General features: G+C 42.2%; 1 protein-coding gene across 1 annotated transcript in view; it reads left to right on the forward strand.

Moving 5' to 3' along the window:
• klar (klarsicht) overlaps window positions 1-16,306 on the forward strand; it is a 1,195,270-nt gene that overhangs the window by 1,137,856 nt on the left and 41,108 nt on the right. The window contains exon 22 of the mRNA XM_067157231.2: window positions 13,472-13,700. Within this exon, the coding sequence (XP_067013332.2) occupies window positions 13,472-13,700 (229 nt within the window). The remainder of the gene's footprint in view (window positions 1-13,471; window positions 13,701-16,306) is intronic.

Below are 16,306 nucleotides of genomic sequence, written 5' to 3' on the forward strand. Positions count from 1 at the left end.
AGAATATTACAAGAAACTAGCATTATCATATCAAAGTTCACACACAACTTCAGTATTTACAGTGCCTAACAGCTTATAATTACTTACTTCTAGCTTAACGTTACAACACCGTCATATACAAATTCACTCGTACCTTAAATATTTCAAAATTTTACACTATGTCTTACAGTAGACTGAACGGTCTAATTGCTAACTATTTATTATCTTAGCATTGTAAATAATCGTTTTAGGTCATTGTAGGCTATCGCATTGTGTTGACTTCCGGTTCAGCGATATTAACGTAAGACGTACGTTCCTCGATAATAGGTACACGGAAAGAAAAATTTTGAGACGCTTTTAGTGTTTGGGTGGAACGCGTATCTCGCCGAGAATATTTAACTTACGATTATATTTAACGTCTCAATTGACAGATAAAAGAGGAGGCTACCTGTTGCAAAAAATAAAAAAAGTCTAAAACGTAGTTTTCATGAAACAGCGCTTCAAAGCAAGGCAAAATTTGCGCTAAATATGTGACGTCACACGCATACTCTCTTATGAGATGGCGCTGTGTTGACTCGCGCGCTCAGTTGGAGGTTAGCTGTCGTTGTGAATACATCGTGGTTAGTTTCTAATAAGTAAGTCTGCAGAACATTCAAAACCCTGCGGCTGTTACAATAATGGCAGCCTACCGCCAAATTTTATTAAAGGCTTTACAACACACACTCCCCCCATTTTTTTAAATAATTCCTTTTCCCCTAAATCTTCAATTGGTTGTCCTATAATGTGTTTCTTCTTCCAGTTCAATAAGGGATAATGACAGCGCAGTTTATTTTTTAGCTTATAAATGATTATTATGACGGTGAACAATATTTCCAAGGCAGCGACACTCGCCTTTGATAGGATTTAGTGGTGATGAAGTGCAACAGGGCAACCATCCTCTATTAACACTAATCAGAAGGAAAATAAACCGAGGTATCTGCGAAAGAAAGACAAGGGTCACGGATGGCATAAGATGAGACACCCTTTGTCATGGAAACCTAATACCGTTGGGATCAGAAAAGAAGAGTCGACCAAGGGAGGTCGGATAGGATAAATAAAAGTGATGAGCTTGGCAGAAGTAAATGGAAGCAGTGTCAGGACTCAGATAACGGTCCCATGTTCCCAACACTCGTCCACAAGTTAAGAACCCCTGGGGGCCTTTTAGTCGTTTCTTATGGTAGGCAAAAGATACAGTAGATGTTATTCTATCACCCCCATACATAAAATGGAAACGGAATTACAAGACAGAATCGTCACCTGCACAATCTCTGTGGGGTGCACAGTAACGTGATGTATTTGTCTCGCAAGAATTTTGTTAGTGCGAAATATTAAAATCACAATTAAAAATTGTAGTTTAAAACTAGTCAAAATAATTCCATTCCAAAAAAGCGGTTCCTTTTTTGATATTCTTACTTGTTTAATCTGTACAAAGTTAAATTTTGTTATGAGTTCTTACCGATCCGGAAGCCAACGACAATCAGTTGTATTGAAACGCTCTCAGACACCATCGAAATTAGCCAGGATCGAAGTTGTTATCATGGGAACAGAAATCCAAGGGCTATCCGATTGGGTAAGATCAATTTCTCTGTCCAGTAAGATATTTCTACCAAATTCTGCTCAGAAACGTGGACAGTAGCGGATCTGACAGTCAATTAAGGAAGCCATGCACTCGGCGTCTTGAGGTGTTAGTTAAGGCCTTGTCCATCCTAGTGGCTCGCTCTTTCGTCAATATTGACATAAGCAATGAGGCTCTTGGTCAGCATAAACATCTTCCTCATCTTAGTAACCCTCCACAGTTTCCCCTCAGCAGGAGATTAAGACAGCTAGCTCAATATCCATCGAGTTGTGGACAAGATATATCACGCCAATCCCTCCATCCCTCAGTTGATTGGCAACTCGAGAGCTCTGGGCGACAACTCTTGCTTCACTCGCCTTTATTATCCTTCAGTTCTATTCTTAATTATCTCACCCTGGGGTGGGGTGAGATGGGGAGTAGTAGAAACCGTGCTTACTGAAAGTTCTACCATATTGGGATTCTCGTCTTGGGAGAATGGGCATCACATTTTAGTCTGGCATTATTTTCACTTGTGTCTGCTAAAACTCAGCCTGTGGTACCCAGAGGTATTTATTTATATATGTATTTATTATTTATTTATATTGACATTGAAGCACTTAAACCATATAAATTTACGTCTTCAAAGAATTAACTGGGAATTTAGCTTTCATCATCTTCCTCCTCTTCCAAAACCTCTTAATTTTTCCAACTTGCCTCCCCTTATCATCAGATATATTGCTTTTGCTGCAAAGTTTTTAGTTTAAGTCTTATACGTTTGTTCTTTAGACTCCTTTTCTCTTCTGTATTTGCAATTCGTTGCATTATAATATATTCGTCCTACTCATTGGCTGAATGACCAGTGTTGGGGCCTTCGGTTCCGAGGATGCCGGGTTCGATTCCCGGCCGGGTCGGGGATTTTAATCGCCTCTGATTAATTCTTGTGGCCCGAGCACTGAGTGTTTGTGTTTGTCCCAACACTTTCCTGTTCATATTCAAACAACACACTACATTACCAACCACCACAGGAACACACAAAAGTGATTACATCCCTCCATGTAGGTTGGTGTCGGGAAGGACATCCGGTCATAAAACAGGGCCAAATCCACATGTTCGATACAGTTCGCACGCGCGACTCCACAGGTGTGGGGACAAGTGGTATAATAATAATAATAATAATAATAATAATAATAATAGTAAGAAGAAGAAGAAGTTGCATTGTAATGTTCAAGTCGTCTAAATCATCTTGGACTTCTTTGAGTCAAGTTTTTTGTTTGTTTTACTTTTCAAAATAGTTAAGTAGTTGTTTCAGTAGCCTGGTTTCGTCTAATCTTGATGATTGATGATATATGACAGATAAAGACAGTTCTCCTTTTTCTGATTGTGCCTATTATTGACTCACTTTCCCGGTAAACCACTGCATTAGGCAACAATCTTCATTGTCCACCTACCTACCTGGTGCATTTTATTAATGATTGTTCTGATAATCCTTCTGTCGACCTTCTGCAGTCTATCTGGTGTTGATTTGGTGTTCACGTTAAATAGTGTTTCACTAGTGTAAGTTGCTTCAGGCTTAATGACGGAATAGTTGTTGCTATTTTGTTGCTATTTTGCTTTACGTTGCGCCGACACAGATATATATTATGCCGACGATGGGACAGGAAAGGCCTAGGAATGGGAAGGAAGCGGCCGTGGCCTTATTGGAGGTACAGCTCCAGCATTTGCCTGGTGTGAAAATGGGAAACCACGGAAAACCATCTTCAGGGCTGCCGACAGTGGGGTTCGAACCCACTGTCTCCCGGATGCGAGCTCACAGCTGCGCGCTCCTAACCGCACGGCCAACTCGCCCGGTGACGGAATAGTAATGTTGAAATTTGGCAATCATCGAAAGAAATTTCTTCTTTTATTTATTTATTTATTTATTTATTTAATTTATTTATTTATTTATTTATTTATTACACATACCTGGAATAGAGAGTTGCACTCAAATTACAACAGACGACTACTACTTCTTCTTCTCTTCCACTCTGGTGAAGTCGACTTTTCTGGTAACTCTCCTCCTGTAACTTCGATCTTGTACTCTATTTTCATCAGCATTGGTAGTATTCAGGTCCTTCCTGATGCAGGTTTTCCATCTTAATTTAGGTCTGCCCAGAGCTGACTGGCCTTCTACTGCATGCATCTTACTCTTTGCGCCTCATAATCTTCTGGTCTTCTCTGAAAGTGACCGAACTATCTCTGTCGATTTTCCCTCATTTTCTCAGAAATTGGCGAATTATGCCAATAGGAATTTTATCCAGTTACAACATACATTACAAAATATACTATTATAATCGGTTATGCAAATGAGAAAAAATCACAAAAAAATTACAGTAGATTTAAAACATTATAATAATGCAAATTAGAACAATTACAAAAATTAAACAACAGGTTTAAAATATTGATATATAACTTACAGATCACAGATTCTATCTAGATTCTAAAGGTGAGAAATAGCTAAATATTTATATGTAGGTCAGAGGCATGATTAATAGTGTAAAAAATAAAATCCTGAAGTTTACCGATAGGTGATGTCCATTTGGATTATTGACAAAGAGATTGTATATTGAATTCCATTTCCTTTTTGTAAAATTGATTTTTGTGAAGGTAGATATTTTTGCTGAAGTAATTCAGTAGAATTCTTTTTCGAATCTGCTAGGGACGTGGTTCTTGAATAAGTCATTAAACGAAGTAGGCCTACACATCCTTACTAATGGCGATTTTTTGTAAATTAATATGTTTGATAAGGGATTGTACACTGACTGACAGAGCAAATGCAACACCAAGAAGGAGTGGTTCGAAAGGGATGAAAGTTGGGGAAAAAACAGAGACGGCACGGACGAATAATTGATGTTTATTTCAAACCGATATGCAGGTTACACAATGCGCACGGCATCGACTCAGTAGGATGTAGGACCACCGCGAGCGGCGATGCACGCAGAAACACGTCGAGGTACAGAGTCAATAAGAGTGCGGATGGTGTCCTGAGGGATGGTTCTCCATTCTCTGTCAACCATTTGCCACAGTTGGTCGTCCGTACGAGGCTGGGGCAGAGTTTGCAAACGGCGTCCAATGAGATCCCACACGTGTTCGATTGGTGAGAGATCCGGAGAGTATGCTGGCCACGGAAGCATCTGTACACCTCTTAGAGCCTGTTGGGAGATGCGAGCAGTGTGTGGGCGGGCATTATCCTGCTGAAAGAGAGCATTGGGCAGCCCCTGAAGGCACGGGAGTGCCACCGGCCGCAGCACATGCTGCACGTAGCGGTGGGCATTTAACGTGCCTTGAATACGCACTAGAGGTGACGTGGAATCATACGCAATAGCGCCCCAAACCATGATGCCGCGTTGTCTAGCGGTAGGGTGCTCCACAGTTACTGCCGGATTTGACCTTTCTCCACGCCGACGCCACACTCGTCTGCGGTGACTATCACTGACAGAACAGAAGCGTGACTCATCGGAGAACACGACGTTCCGCCATTCCCTCATCCAAGTCGCTCTAGCCCGGCACAATGCCAGGCGTGCACGTCTATGCTGTGGAGTCAATGGTAGTCTTCTGAGCGGACGCCGGGAGTGCAGGCCTCCTTCAACCAATCGACGGGAAATTGTTCTGGTCGATATTGGAACAGCCAGGGTGTCTTGCACATGCTGAAGAATGGCGGTTGACGTGGCGTGCGGGGCTGCCACCGCTTGGCGGCGGATGCGCCGATCCTCGCGTGCTGACGTCACTCGGGCTGCGCCTGGACCCCTCGCACGTGCCACATGTCCCTGCGCCAACCATCTTCGCCACAGGCGCTGCACCGTGGACACATCCCTATGGGTATCGGCTGCGATTTGACGAAGCGACCAACCTGCCCTTCTCAGCCCGATCACCATACCCCTCGTAAAGTCGTCTGTCTGCTGGAAATGCCTCCGTTGACGGCGGCCTGGCATTCTTAGCTATACACGTGTCCTGTGGCACACGACAACACGTTCTACAATGACTGTCGGCTGAGAAATCACGGTACGAAGTGGGCCATTCGCCAACGCCGTGTCCCATTTATCGTTCGCTACGTGCGCAGCACAGCGGCGCATTTCACATCATGAGCATACCTCAGTGACGTCAGTCTACCCTGCAATTGGCATAAAGTTCTGGCCACTCCTTCTTGGTGTTGCATTTGCTCTGTCAGTCAGTGTATATCAGGCTACGCGGATATCAAACCCGCGGCACTCTGAACCGAAGAGCGATGGTGATTACTGTTTTAAGAGGAAGTACAACTGGGCAACCATCCTACATAAATCTAGGATGTAACGGTAATCGGAGAGAAAAATAGAAGGGGTCCGACACTTCGATAAACGAAGGTCTCGGCCAAAGAAAGAAGGGCATGAAAATGAAAGACTCCATAGTCCTCGCAGCCTAATACCGTCCGGGTCGGCAAAGAACAAGAGTCGACAGGAGATCGGATAGGATAGGTGAAAGTCAGGAGCCTGGCACAAGTGGAATCAGTGCCAGGAATCAACTAAGGGCCTCGTGGTAGCCAACACATGCTCTCAATTTAAGAGCCCCTGGGGTCCCATTTAATTGCCTCTTTCGACAGACAGGGGATACCGCGGGTGTTATTCTACCGCGTTCACCCACAGGGGGTTCTGAAACTGACCAGTCAGTGAGGTGGACATAAATAATAATAATAATAATAATAATAATAATAATAATAATAATAATAATAATAATCCCACTGACAGAGGAGCTCGAAGAAATATTGGATAGTACATAAAAGTAGATCAAGACTGCATCCTTCCCAATAGTTACGAACCCTATTCCCCCCCCCCCCCCTCCCCTCACACACACACACCATGAGACTGTTCACTTCTGTTTTCCAAGCTTGAGAGCAATTTCATACATCAGTTGTTGCTATGATTATACAATTTTTTGTTCGGTTTAAAAAAATATATATTTTGGATCTCCTCCCAGTCAACTGGGAAGTTGTGTGATGAAGAAGCGGTTGGAGGATATTAAGACGAGTTTTTTCCCCTCTGACTCTTCGATGTTTTCCTTGGAGAAGAAGGAGAGCCCTTAATAAGAGCCGAGCGAGAAGTTTATTTAAGGGTCGGCACTAAGAGGAGCTGATTGAAGCTGTTTTCGGCCAGTAATAGAACTACTTTACTGGATAAATACTCTCCAAGCTAGTAAACACTCCCGAGACTACTTCAAGTTTTGTTTTTTCAAACCTACCTCTGTCTGGCTGCTCTCTATGGTTCTAATTCTCCTATGAATGGATTAAAAAAAAGAAGAAACTCGCAGCTCTTAATTTACCTGCATTTCGTAAATTCCATACGTTTCTTTTTAATATCTTTAATGTCTTAAATGTCGCCCATGTGTCAGACTACCTATATTTTGTTTTCCTACTTTTTCTTCTTTTAATCTTGAAAACATTTCTTAGCGGACAAAGTACTGGTCCCCATACTACGAAAAAAGTAAAATTAAGCAATTTCTTCAGTTGTGCCGAAAGTTGACGGGCTAAAGGGCCCGAAAAGGTTTCGGATTGTATTGGATATCTCTATCAAACTAAAAAAAATCTCGAAACTTACTTCCGGCCAAAATGCAGTTCCGAAAAAACCTAACATCGCTTGTTCCTTAACTCGTTTTCTTTTTTATTCAAATCCTAGCCAATTCAACTTACTTACATAATTCTTTCTGTAATGTGTTCCTTGGTTAATACCCTCAGGTGTTGTTTGATTTTTTGAAAAGTGTTCACACCGAATGTGGATATAAGGGCTTAAGTGAAACTGTGCGTTGACTTGCATTGGCCCTCGTATTGGTGCTTAAGTGAAACTGTGCATTGATTCACATCAGCGCTCGTAGTGGTAGAAAAAAGCAAACTGCTAATCTAATCGACCCAATAACGATGATTAAGAAAAGGATTGTAATTTTAGGAATAAATAAAAATATACTCTTCTTTCTTTTTTTTTTCTACCGCTTTTCCCACACCTGTGGGGTCGCGGGTGCGAACTGTGTCGCACATGTGGATTTGGCCCTGTTTTACGGCCGGATGACTTTCCTGACGCCAACCCTATATGAAGGGATGTAATCACTATTGCGTGTTTCTGTGGTGGTTATTAGTGTAGTGTGTTGTGTGAATATGAAGAGGAAAGTGTTGGGTCAAACACAAACACCCAGTCCCCGGGCTAGAAGAATTAATCAGAGACGATTAAAATCCCCGACCCGGCCAGGAATCGAACCCGGGACCCTCTGAACCGAAGGCCAGTACGCTGACCGTTCAGCCAACGAGTCGGACAAATAAAAATATACTCTCATACTTTATATTTTATGTTTTCAACATTGAGTTGCTTGCCTGAGGGATTTTTTACTGTGGTTTTTTTTTACAATTTGTTTTACGTCGCACCGGCACAGATAGGTCTCATTCCGATGATGGGACATAAAAGGGCTAGAAATGGGTAGGAAGCGGCCGTGCGCTTAATTAAGGTACAGCCCCAGGATATGACTGGTGTGGAAATGGGAACCTATGGTATTAACCGTTCAGGCCTGCCGACAGTGGGGTTCGAACCCACTATCGCCCGAATGCAAGCTCACAGCTGCACGCCCCTAACCGCACAGCCAACTCGCTTGGCAGTTTTTTCCTTAAATTATTTCAAAGAAGTTAGAAATTTATCGAAGGTCTCCCTTGATAAATTATTCCAATCCCTAATTCCTCTTCCTTTTGGTGTGTTTGATGCATCTCTGCACTCTGTCCTGTACTAACCTTTCAATTTCTGTACAACTACTACATAATATTTCTACTCTTAATGCTTGTCATATTAATGCTTTGGTCTGCCCATACTGTTCTTACCGCCTTAACTTCTTCGAGCTGCAGCCGTGTGCCTTAAAAGGAAAGTCTCCTTGCTAATGAAGCAATGTCACTATTTATGTAAATATCAAGTAACAGTATATTTGAACACGTTATTTTCCAAAGCGACAAACCGCCAGTCGTTTTATCCACGCGCCGGCAGTGGTTATACGTGATTAAGAAGAATGCCTGTCAGTTTAAGACCTGGATCATGACACAGAGCCATATTCGAGCAATCCAGGAGACCGAAATGAAGCGACAGAATACGCAACGAGTACGTGCGCGGCCGACTTGTCGCACGCGACATTGTCGATAAGCTGAAAGAAAACGGACTGCGCTAGTTTGGACTTGTCCGAAGAAAACCCTCCGATTTCGTCGGGAACACGGCACTGAATCTCTCTATGCCTGGGCGGAGATCCATAATGAGGTGGATGGATGTAGTTGCTAGAGACATGCGGCAATGCAAACTCTCCCTGGATGATGCCATCGACCGAGTGAAATGGTGGAAGAGGATAAAGAAAGCTTATCCCACCACTATGTGGGGAAAAGGCTGTGGAGAGAGAGATTTTGTAGAGTATTTCAGAGTGGGTTATATTATATTTATAAGTGTCATTAATTCCTCTTTATACTATTGAAATCGTGCAAGAGTTTCTTTTTCACGTCCCTAGTGACCCTTCACTTTGTTTTGCCGATACCTTCATTTTTCGAATAATCGGGCCTCTTCCATTTACCCTCTGCTTGGTGATAATAGAGGATGGTTGCCGAGTCGTCGTCGTCGTCGTCGTCGTCATCATCATCATCATCATCATCATCATCATCATCATCATCATTATCATTATCCTTTCCCCTGCCGGGTCGGGGCAACTACGGCACTTCTCCACCTTCCTCTCTCCTTCCACCACTCCTCTTCCATCTTTGTGTCCCAGTCCTGGTTTCGTCTTCTTGCATTCCTCTTTATTGAATCGATTTATCTTGTTCTAGGTCTTCCTCTCGCTCTATTTCCCTCGATCTTCATCTTCATCATCCATCTATTTTGGTATCCTTTTCTCATCCGTCTTCTTTACATGTCCAAACCATCTTAGTTCATTCCTATGGATTCTCTCATTTAGCTTTTCTATTCTGACTTCCTTTCTAACATGTTCGTTTCTCACTCTCTTTCCTTGTCTTTTCTATCATGCTTCTTAGGTACCGGTATTTCATTTTACTGGCTTGAATCCTACTCCCCTCCCTACTTGTTTTTTATAGGTCTCAGCCGCATGAATCAATATCGGTGCACCGAGCTCGATAGCTGCAGTCGCTTAAGTGCGTAATCGGGAGATAGTTGGTTCGAACCCGACTGTCGGCAGCCCTGAAGATGGTTTTCCGTGGTTTCCCATTTTCACACCAGGCAAATGCTGGGCTGTACCTTAAGGCCACGGCCGCTTCCTTCCCATTCCTAGGCCTTCCCTATCCCATAGTCGCCATAAGACCTATCTGTGTCGGTGCGACGTGAAGCAAATAGCAAAAAAATATCGGTGCAAAATACATTTTGTACACTATCTTTTTACACTTTCTTGGTGCTTACTTATTCCAGACAGAGTTTCTTACACTCTGGTAGAATGCATTGCCCTGTTGCACCCTCTTGCTAATTTCCATGTCCAGCCTTCTATTCTGGATTAATTCATTCCCTAGGTATTTGAAACTGTCGACAGTTTCAAGGCTTTGGCCACCAATTTTCACAATGCTTTTCCCTCGTCTTTCTCCTCTTGATATCACCATGGTCATGCTTTTCCCTGCGCTGTTTTTCATACCACACTTTTCAATTTTCTTGTTGAGTACATCAAGTTGTTTTTGTACTTCTTTGCCGTTCGTTCCCCAGACCACAATATCGTCTACTTCATCTCTCTATTCCCATATTCTTTCTTTATCTCCTCTACAATTTCATCCATCATCATCATCATCATCATCATCATTTCATGTATTAGTCCTATTGAAAAACTGTTTCGATCTATACAAAAAGTTTGCATTTTCACGCCATCTCTTCCTGGGGCGTTCCAGAAATCTCTTCCCACTGGGGCAGTAATTTATGACTGCTTTGGAGATCCTGCTTCTGTCCATCCTGTTTAGGTGTTCTAGCCAATTTCTCTGATATTCATAGATATATTCCAATACAGGTCTGCTTTTAAGATCATTCAGCACTTCTGTATTTCTTTTGTGTTCCAACTTAGTGATTCCTGCTGTTCGCCGCATGTATTTCATTTCAGCTGTTTCTCTCATCGCATTTCCTTAGGGTCCACGCTTCACTTCCATAGCAAAGTACAGGTCTTGCCAAGGTTTTGTAGATTCTTATACGGGCGTGTTTTTGAACTAATGTTGATCTAAAAACTTTATTGATGATTCCCAAACGTCTGCTGAATTTGGAGATTTTCTCGGGTATGTCCAGTTCTTCAAAGAAAGACTGTTTGTAGCCGAGGTATTTACAATCATTTACTCTTTCTAAAATGTTATTTAAGCAGATCTTGCTTCTTACTAGTTCCTTGCCACAGAAAGCCATTATCTTAGTTTCCTCAGGAGATATTTTCATTCAGTTTCGTCCATAATCATTAGAAATAGAAGAGGTGACAACACACTTCCCTGTCCGTACCCTGTGACTACGCTACATACATCCAGAACAAACGAATAACAAATTCTACTGCAGCGTGACTCGGCTGCACTTATTCTGAACGAGCTGCTTGTCATTAGACGTTTCATACATTCTGAGGGCCGATGACCTTCGATGTTAGGCCCCTTAAAACAACAAGCATCATCATCATCATCATCATACATTCTGAGAGTTGCCGAAATTGGACAATGAAGTTCATAAATCTTAGTTTTTAGTCTAGTGGAAGACAAAGAAAATTCAAGGTTCCATCAAGTAAGTACGCGCAGCCAGTCGAGATGCTGTACAATCACTTATTGACGAGCGGATAACGGCTTCATATCAAAAGAATACCACGACCCGCTTTGCTGCATTGTGACAGCCTCGGAATACAGGAGTTGCAGCATACCTATTGTCAAATAATTGATTTCGAGCAGATACCTGCTGCACTTAATCGCTCTCATTATTTCGGGCCTGCCCTTGTTATTTCTCTGGTGCCGCACGTGCGATCACCATACAGAGATTTAAAAAAGGATCGGACAGGTTTTCAATTGGACACTAAATCTACTCTCCAAAAGACATTAATCTATATATCAGTATTAATAAAGCTGATGCAATATATGGAATATCTGTTCTTCGATCACCTCTTAACAGCTGAACAGTGTGGAAGTGAGGAAGATGGTAGAAAAAGGTTCACTGGTGTCACCTCATTGACAAAAGTTTAAATTCTGTTTACTCCGGAGTGGATATTTTTTTTGTGCCTGAAATTCGCGTAATCAGACATGATAGCGGGCCATAAAACTATGGATTTTATGGTAAAATTAGGGCCATGTTGATGAGGATTGTAGAATGAATTAGCAAGGAGAAGCAAAGGTAATCCAGCGAGTTCGCTGTTGCGGTCAACGGTTTCTGTAAGACAGAATTAAACCTTCGAACTACCATTTTATTTTTCGGCAGACTATAGAACTTGACATAAATTCTGAGTTGAAATTGAAAACAGATCGCTTCAGTTATCACAAATTATTTGGCCAGTCAGCCAAATTACGAAGCCAAAAGACTCACATGACTCAAAATAAAAATAATAAAAATTGAAAAATCCATCGCGTTTAATAAAAAATGTTTTATCGTTGAATGTCATTCCCCAGTACGTCCCCCTAAAAGCAAAATCTACCGAGCGAGATGGGCGCGCAGCTGTGAGCTTACATTCGGGAGATAGTGGGTTCGAACCCCCACTGTCGGCAACTTTGAAGATGGTTTTCCGTGGTTTCCCATTTTCATACCAGGCAAATGCTAGGCCTGTGTCTTAAGGTCACGGCCGTTTCCTTGCCACTCCTAGCCCTTTCCTATCCCATCTTCGCCGTAAGACCTATCTGTGTAAAAAAATTATCAATCCAAACCCAGTGGTGCAACAGCCCCGAAGGGCGTTAGACTACCAAACGACCGCTTCTCACACGAAGGCCTGTAGATTACGAGGTGCCATGTGGTCAGCACGACGAATCCTCTCGGCCGTTATTCTTGGCTTTCTACACTGGGGTCGCTATCTCACCGTGAGATAGTTCCTCGATTGTAATCACGTAGGCTGAGAGGACCTGGAACCAGCCCTCAGAACTAGGTAAGAATTCCTGACCTGGCTGGGAATAGAACCCGGAGCTTTCGGGTAAGAAGCAGGCACGCTACCCCTCTTCCGCGGGGCTGGCCGGTGCTACGGAAAGCAAATTGTACATACAGTATATATAATATCCGACCATATTGTCCGGTAAAATGTCAACACATCACTCATGAAATTTGTGAATAAAAAACGAAATAAGATTCGCATGAAAACAAGAAATCAACAAAGAAATATTACGCCTTAACGTATACCTAAGTAATTCCTGGCGTTCGGCGCATTGGACTTCGTGCATTGATCGTTTTCATAACTCTGTTAAAATTTAAGCAATGAAAAATAGTTCGGCAGTCAGAAGAACCTAACAGTTATAAATTTTGAACTACTGTACCTATCTTTACACTTGGTCTTTTTCCAGAGTTATGTGCACGTGGAAGGCCTGATGTCTTCAATACTTTACACCTCTCTGTTCCCTTCGTTGTAGGTTTGTATTAAATCATAAATACCTAAATGCAGAATTTTTACTTCCACAAACATTCTCTTAGTGATAACTGACCACATAAAATTATCAACACACTCATTAGATTCTGCATTTTTCCTTGTAGACACTTCCGCAGCAATTCTGCTTGTTATGACGTCATCAGCACTAGCAGTATTTTTACCTTATTGCTACCCGTCGTATTTCTGTATGCACTACCAATAACTCCACTTCTAGGGCTTGGAGAGGGATGCTCTTATTGATTGTATTTTCTTTTTAATCACCTTCAGGTGCGAAAATAGGACTGCTGACTCTAAGAGTGTTCTCTTTTTATTTTGTAGCGTATCTTCTAGGATTACCAGCCTAGAACGTGCGTCTCAGACTTGGCAAACGTTTGAAACTCGCCTGAACGAGCTGCAAGTGGCACTCCGTGGTGATCACAACACCCTGCGTATGATAAGTTCAGCTCTGCAAGGTGGAGCCGTCTCTCCAGACGTCGCCACGTCTGTCCGGGACGTCGCCAAGGTCCTCAGCGAGAAGCAGGATGGCGACCAGGATTCAGTGTGTCAGGTAAGAAGACAGTTGTTGCATATCCCTACCTTCGCCTTGATTTTATTCTAGTTGTTACTCCATATTTTTTGACGTTAGTTGTTTATTCCATGGAATGGTAAAATGCAATTAAGAGAGGACATTGGGATCCTTGAGGAAACCCTTCTCTTCTCCAATTTTTGTAAACACAAATTTCACATAGCAGCAATATAATGCCGACTTCTCACCTTACGAGCCACGGAGGGACTAGACAACTTTTTTCATCTTACCCCGGACTAGCTTTGCGAACCTGTCGTTGCCGGGTTAGCTTTCCTTTTGGAACACTGTCATCTAGCGGAAATGAGTGACAACAGAAGGGACAAAGCAAACCAGCAATAGATACAGTCAGTGTAATGTTATTGTTGATAAGGGGCTTGGAACATTGCATGTCAATACAATTTTTAGCCGGCTCGAGACGTTAGGGCATTGTAGGCCTAGCTTTTATAATTTGTTTTCTCCTAATTGTGTTTTTCGCGTGTTCTTCCTGTTCGATAAGAAGTTCGCGGTTTTGCAGCTTATGAAAGCCATCCCGACATCAACTACCTACAAAACCGGAACGTCAGTGTTAACTATTGAAGAAATCGCGCAGCCATTCTCCCTTCTCTTCGATGTAATTTTTTCGTAACTTTCTGAATTTCTTCGAAGGCTGGATCACGTCCGCGCGCTGCTATTCGGACTACACTACTTCTTAAGACATCGTCTTCGAACGGGTGTTGGTGATCCACGTAGCCAGCTCTGATCTTGACAGTGCAGCATGAAAAGCTCCTTCTGATGTATATAATGTACGTGCCATCTTCGAATGTCATTTAGCCATGAATTTCTCCTCCCAACGGTCCTTTTCCCTTGTATATTTTCTTCAGTAATTAATTAGCTGTAATAACTTATGCATTTTGCCTCTCATAACATGTCCTAGTTATTGCGTTTTCCTTTGTTTTATAATAAGCGTCATTTCTTCTTACTTTCACCCAATAAAGGACCTCGTTTTATGAAATGTTCAGTATCTTGTGTGCAAGAGACGGCGATATAGATATCGATACGTTTCTTCTATGCTTGGATCCAGGGTCTCGCTTCCACACCCTTATAGGAGAATACAAAATATGTAGCAGCGGATCATGCGGATTTGTAGCTGCAGACTGAGATCTGACCTTACAAATAATTTCTTCATGGCCTGTTGCATTCTAGATTCTGTCTCTCATTTGGAGTCACATTGGTCATTCAACATGGTGTGCAAGTATTTGAAGGACACTTGATCAAATATATTATCTTTTATTGTGAGATTTGTTTGTATGTCGGTTTAATTGACACTATCATTTTTGTTTTGGAAGGGTTAACACACAAACCACACTGCAGCAGTCAATAAATGCCTTATTGGTCGTGTCATTAATTTGGACCTGTCAGTATGCCGCTGCAAGACACATCAGTAATTTACAAGTTGAAAATGATGTTCTAAAATCAGGTATGCACAAGGCGAGAAGGGGCAGAATCACTGAAATGGTTACATAAGAAGAGACAATGTTCTGTTGAAAGTGAAAGAAAGATTTCAAACGTTGCATGCTGAAATGGTTCTGCCATGTAAAGCGAATGTAAGAAAAATGGATTTTCTGGCTTTACTAGGAGAGGAGGGTTCCTGGAAAAAGACCAGTCAGATGTCCCTGAGGAAGATGGTTAGACCAAATTGAAGACTAAGTAGTTGGCAAAGACAGAAACAGGCAGAGGCATATCGTTTACATAAGTTGTATCTAGGATCCATAGATGATGATGATTAGTAGGTCTGTGCCCCTCCACGATGTACGGCAGGAATTCTCGCCTCAAAGTCCTTCCCGCAGTTCGCCTGCTAATGGAGTTCTCTTCAAAGAGGGAGTCATCTCATGAAATGCCAGAAGCTGGTGCTACTTCTTCAGTTCTTACGTCCGGCGGCTTTTTGTTTTTGAAACATGATCACGAATTTGGTGTTCCCACCTCAATCAGTGTTGGAGAAGCTTTTAACTTGTCATCTCATTGAGTTAATTAATTTGTCAAGTCATAGCCCCCATTAATTAACAATACATTTGATACACATTATAACACCCAGTAGCCCCTCTTGTAATAATTTATTTTTAGACCACCCTTTTTTAGTTTCTCGCTCCCACGAACGCTGCCTTCACTGTTCATGGAACTTCTCTTCTTGCAACTTACCGTAAATATTCTTTTGGAAGATTTGTTAAATCGATTTCGATTTTATCTGCAACACTAACAGCTTATTGATTATGTTGTTCTAAAAACCAAAGAAACCAAACTCCTTGGCGCAACAGCCCCGAATGGTCATGGCTTACCAAGCGACTACTTCTCAGCCCGAAGGCCTGTATATTACGAGGTGTCGTGTGGTCAGCACGACGAATCCTCTCGGCTGTTATTCTTGGCTTTCTAGACCGTGTTCGCCATCCCATCGCCAGATAGCTCCTCAATTGTAATCGCGTAGGCTGAGTAAACCTCGAACCAGCCCTCAGATACAAGTAAAAATCTCTGTCCTGGCTGGGTATCGAACCTGGGGCCACTACCCCTAAATAAACTATTAATAAAGCACACTAAAGCCAATACTTATTTTAAAA

The sequence above is a fragment of the Anabrus simplex genome, chromosome 13 (assembly GCF_040414725.1).
Source record: "Anabrus simplex isolate iqAnaSimp1 chromosome 13, ASM4041472v1, whole genome shotgun sequence".
NCBI classification, from domain to species: Eukaryota; Metazoa; Arthropoda; class Insecta; order Orthoptera; family Tettigoniidae; genus Anabrus; species Anabrus simplex.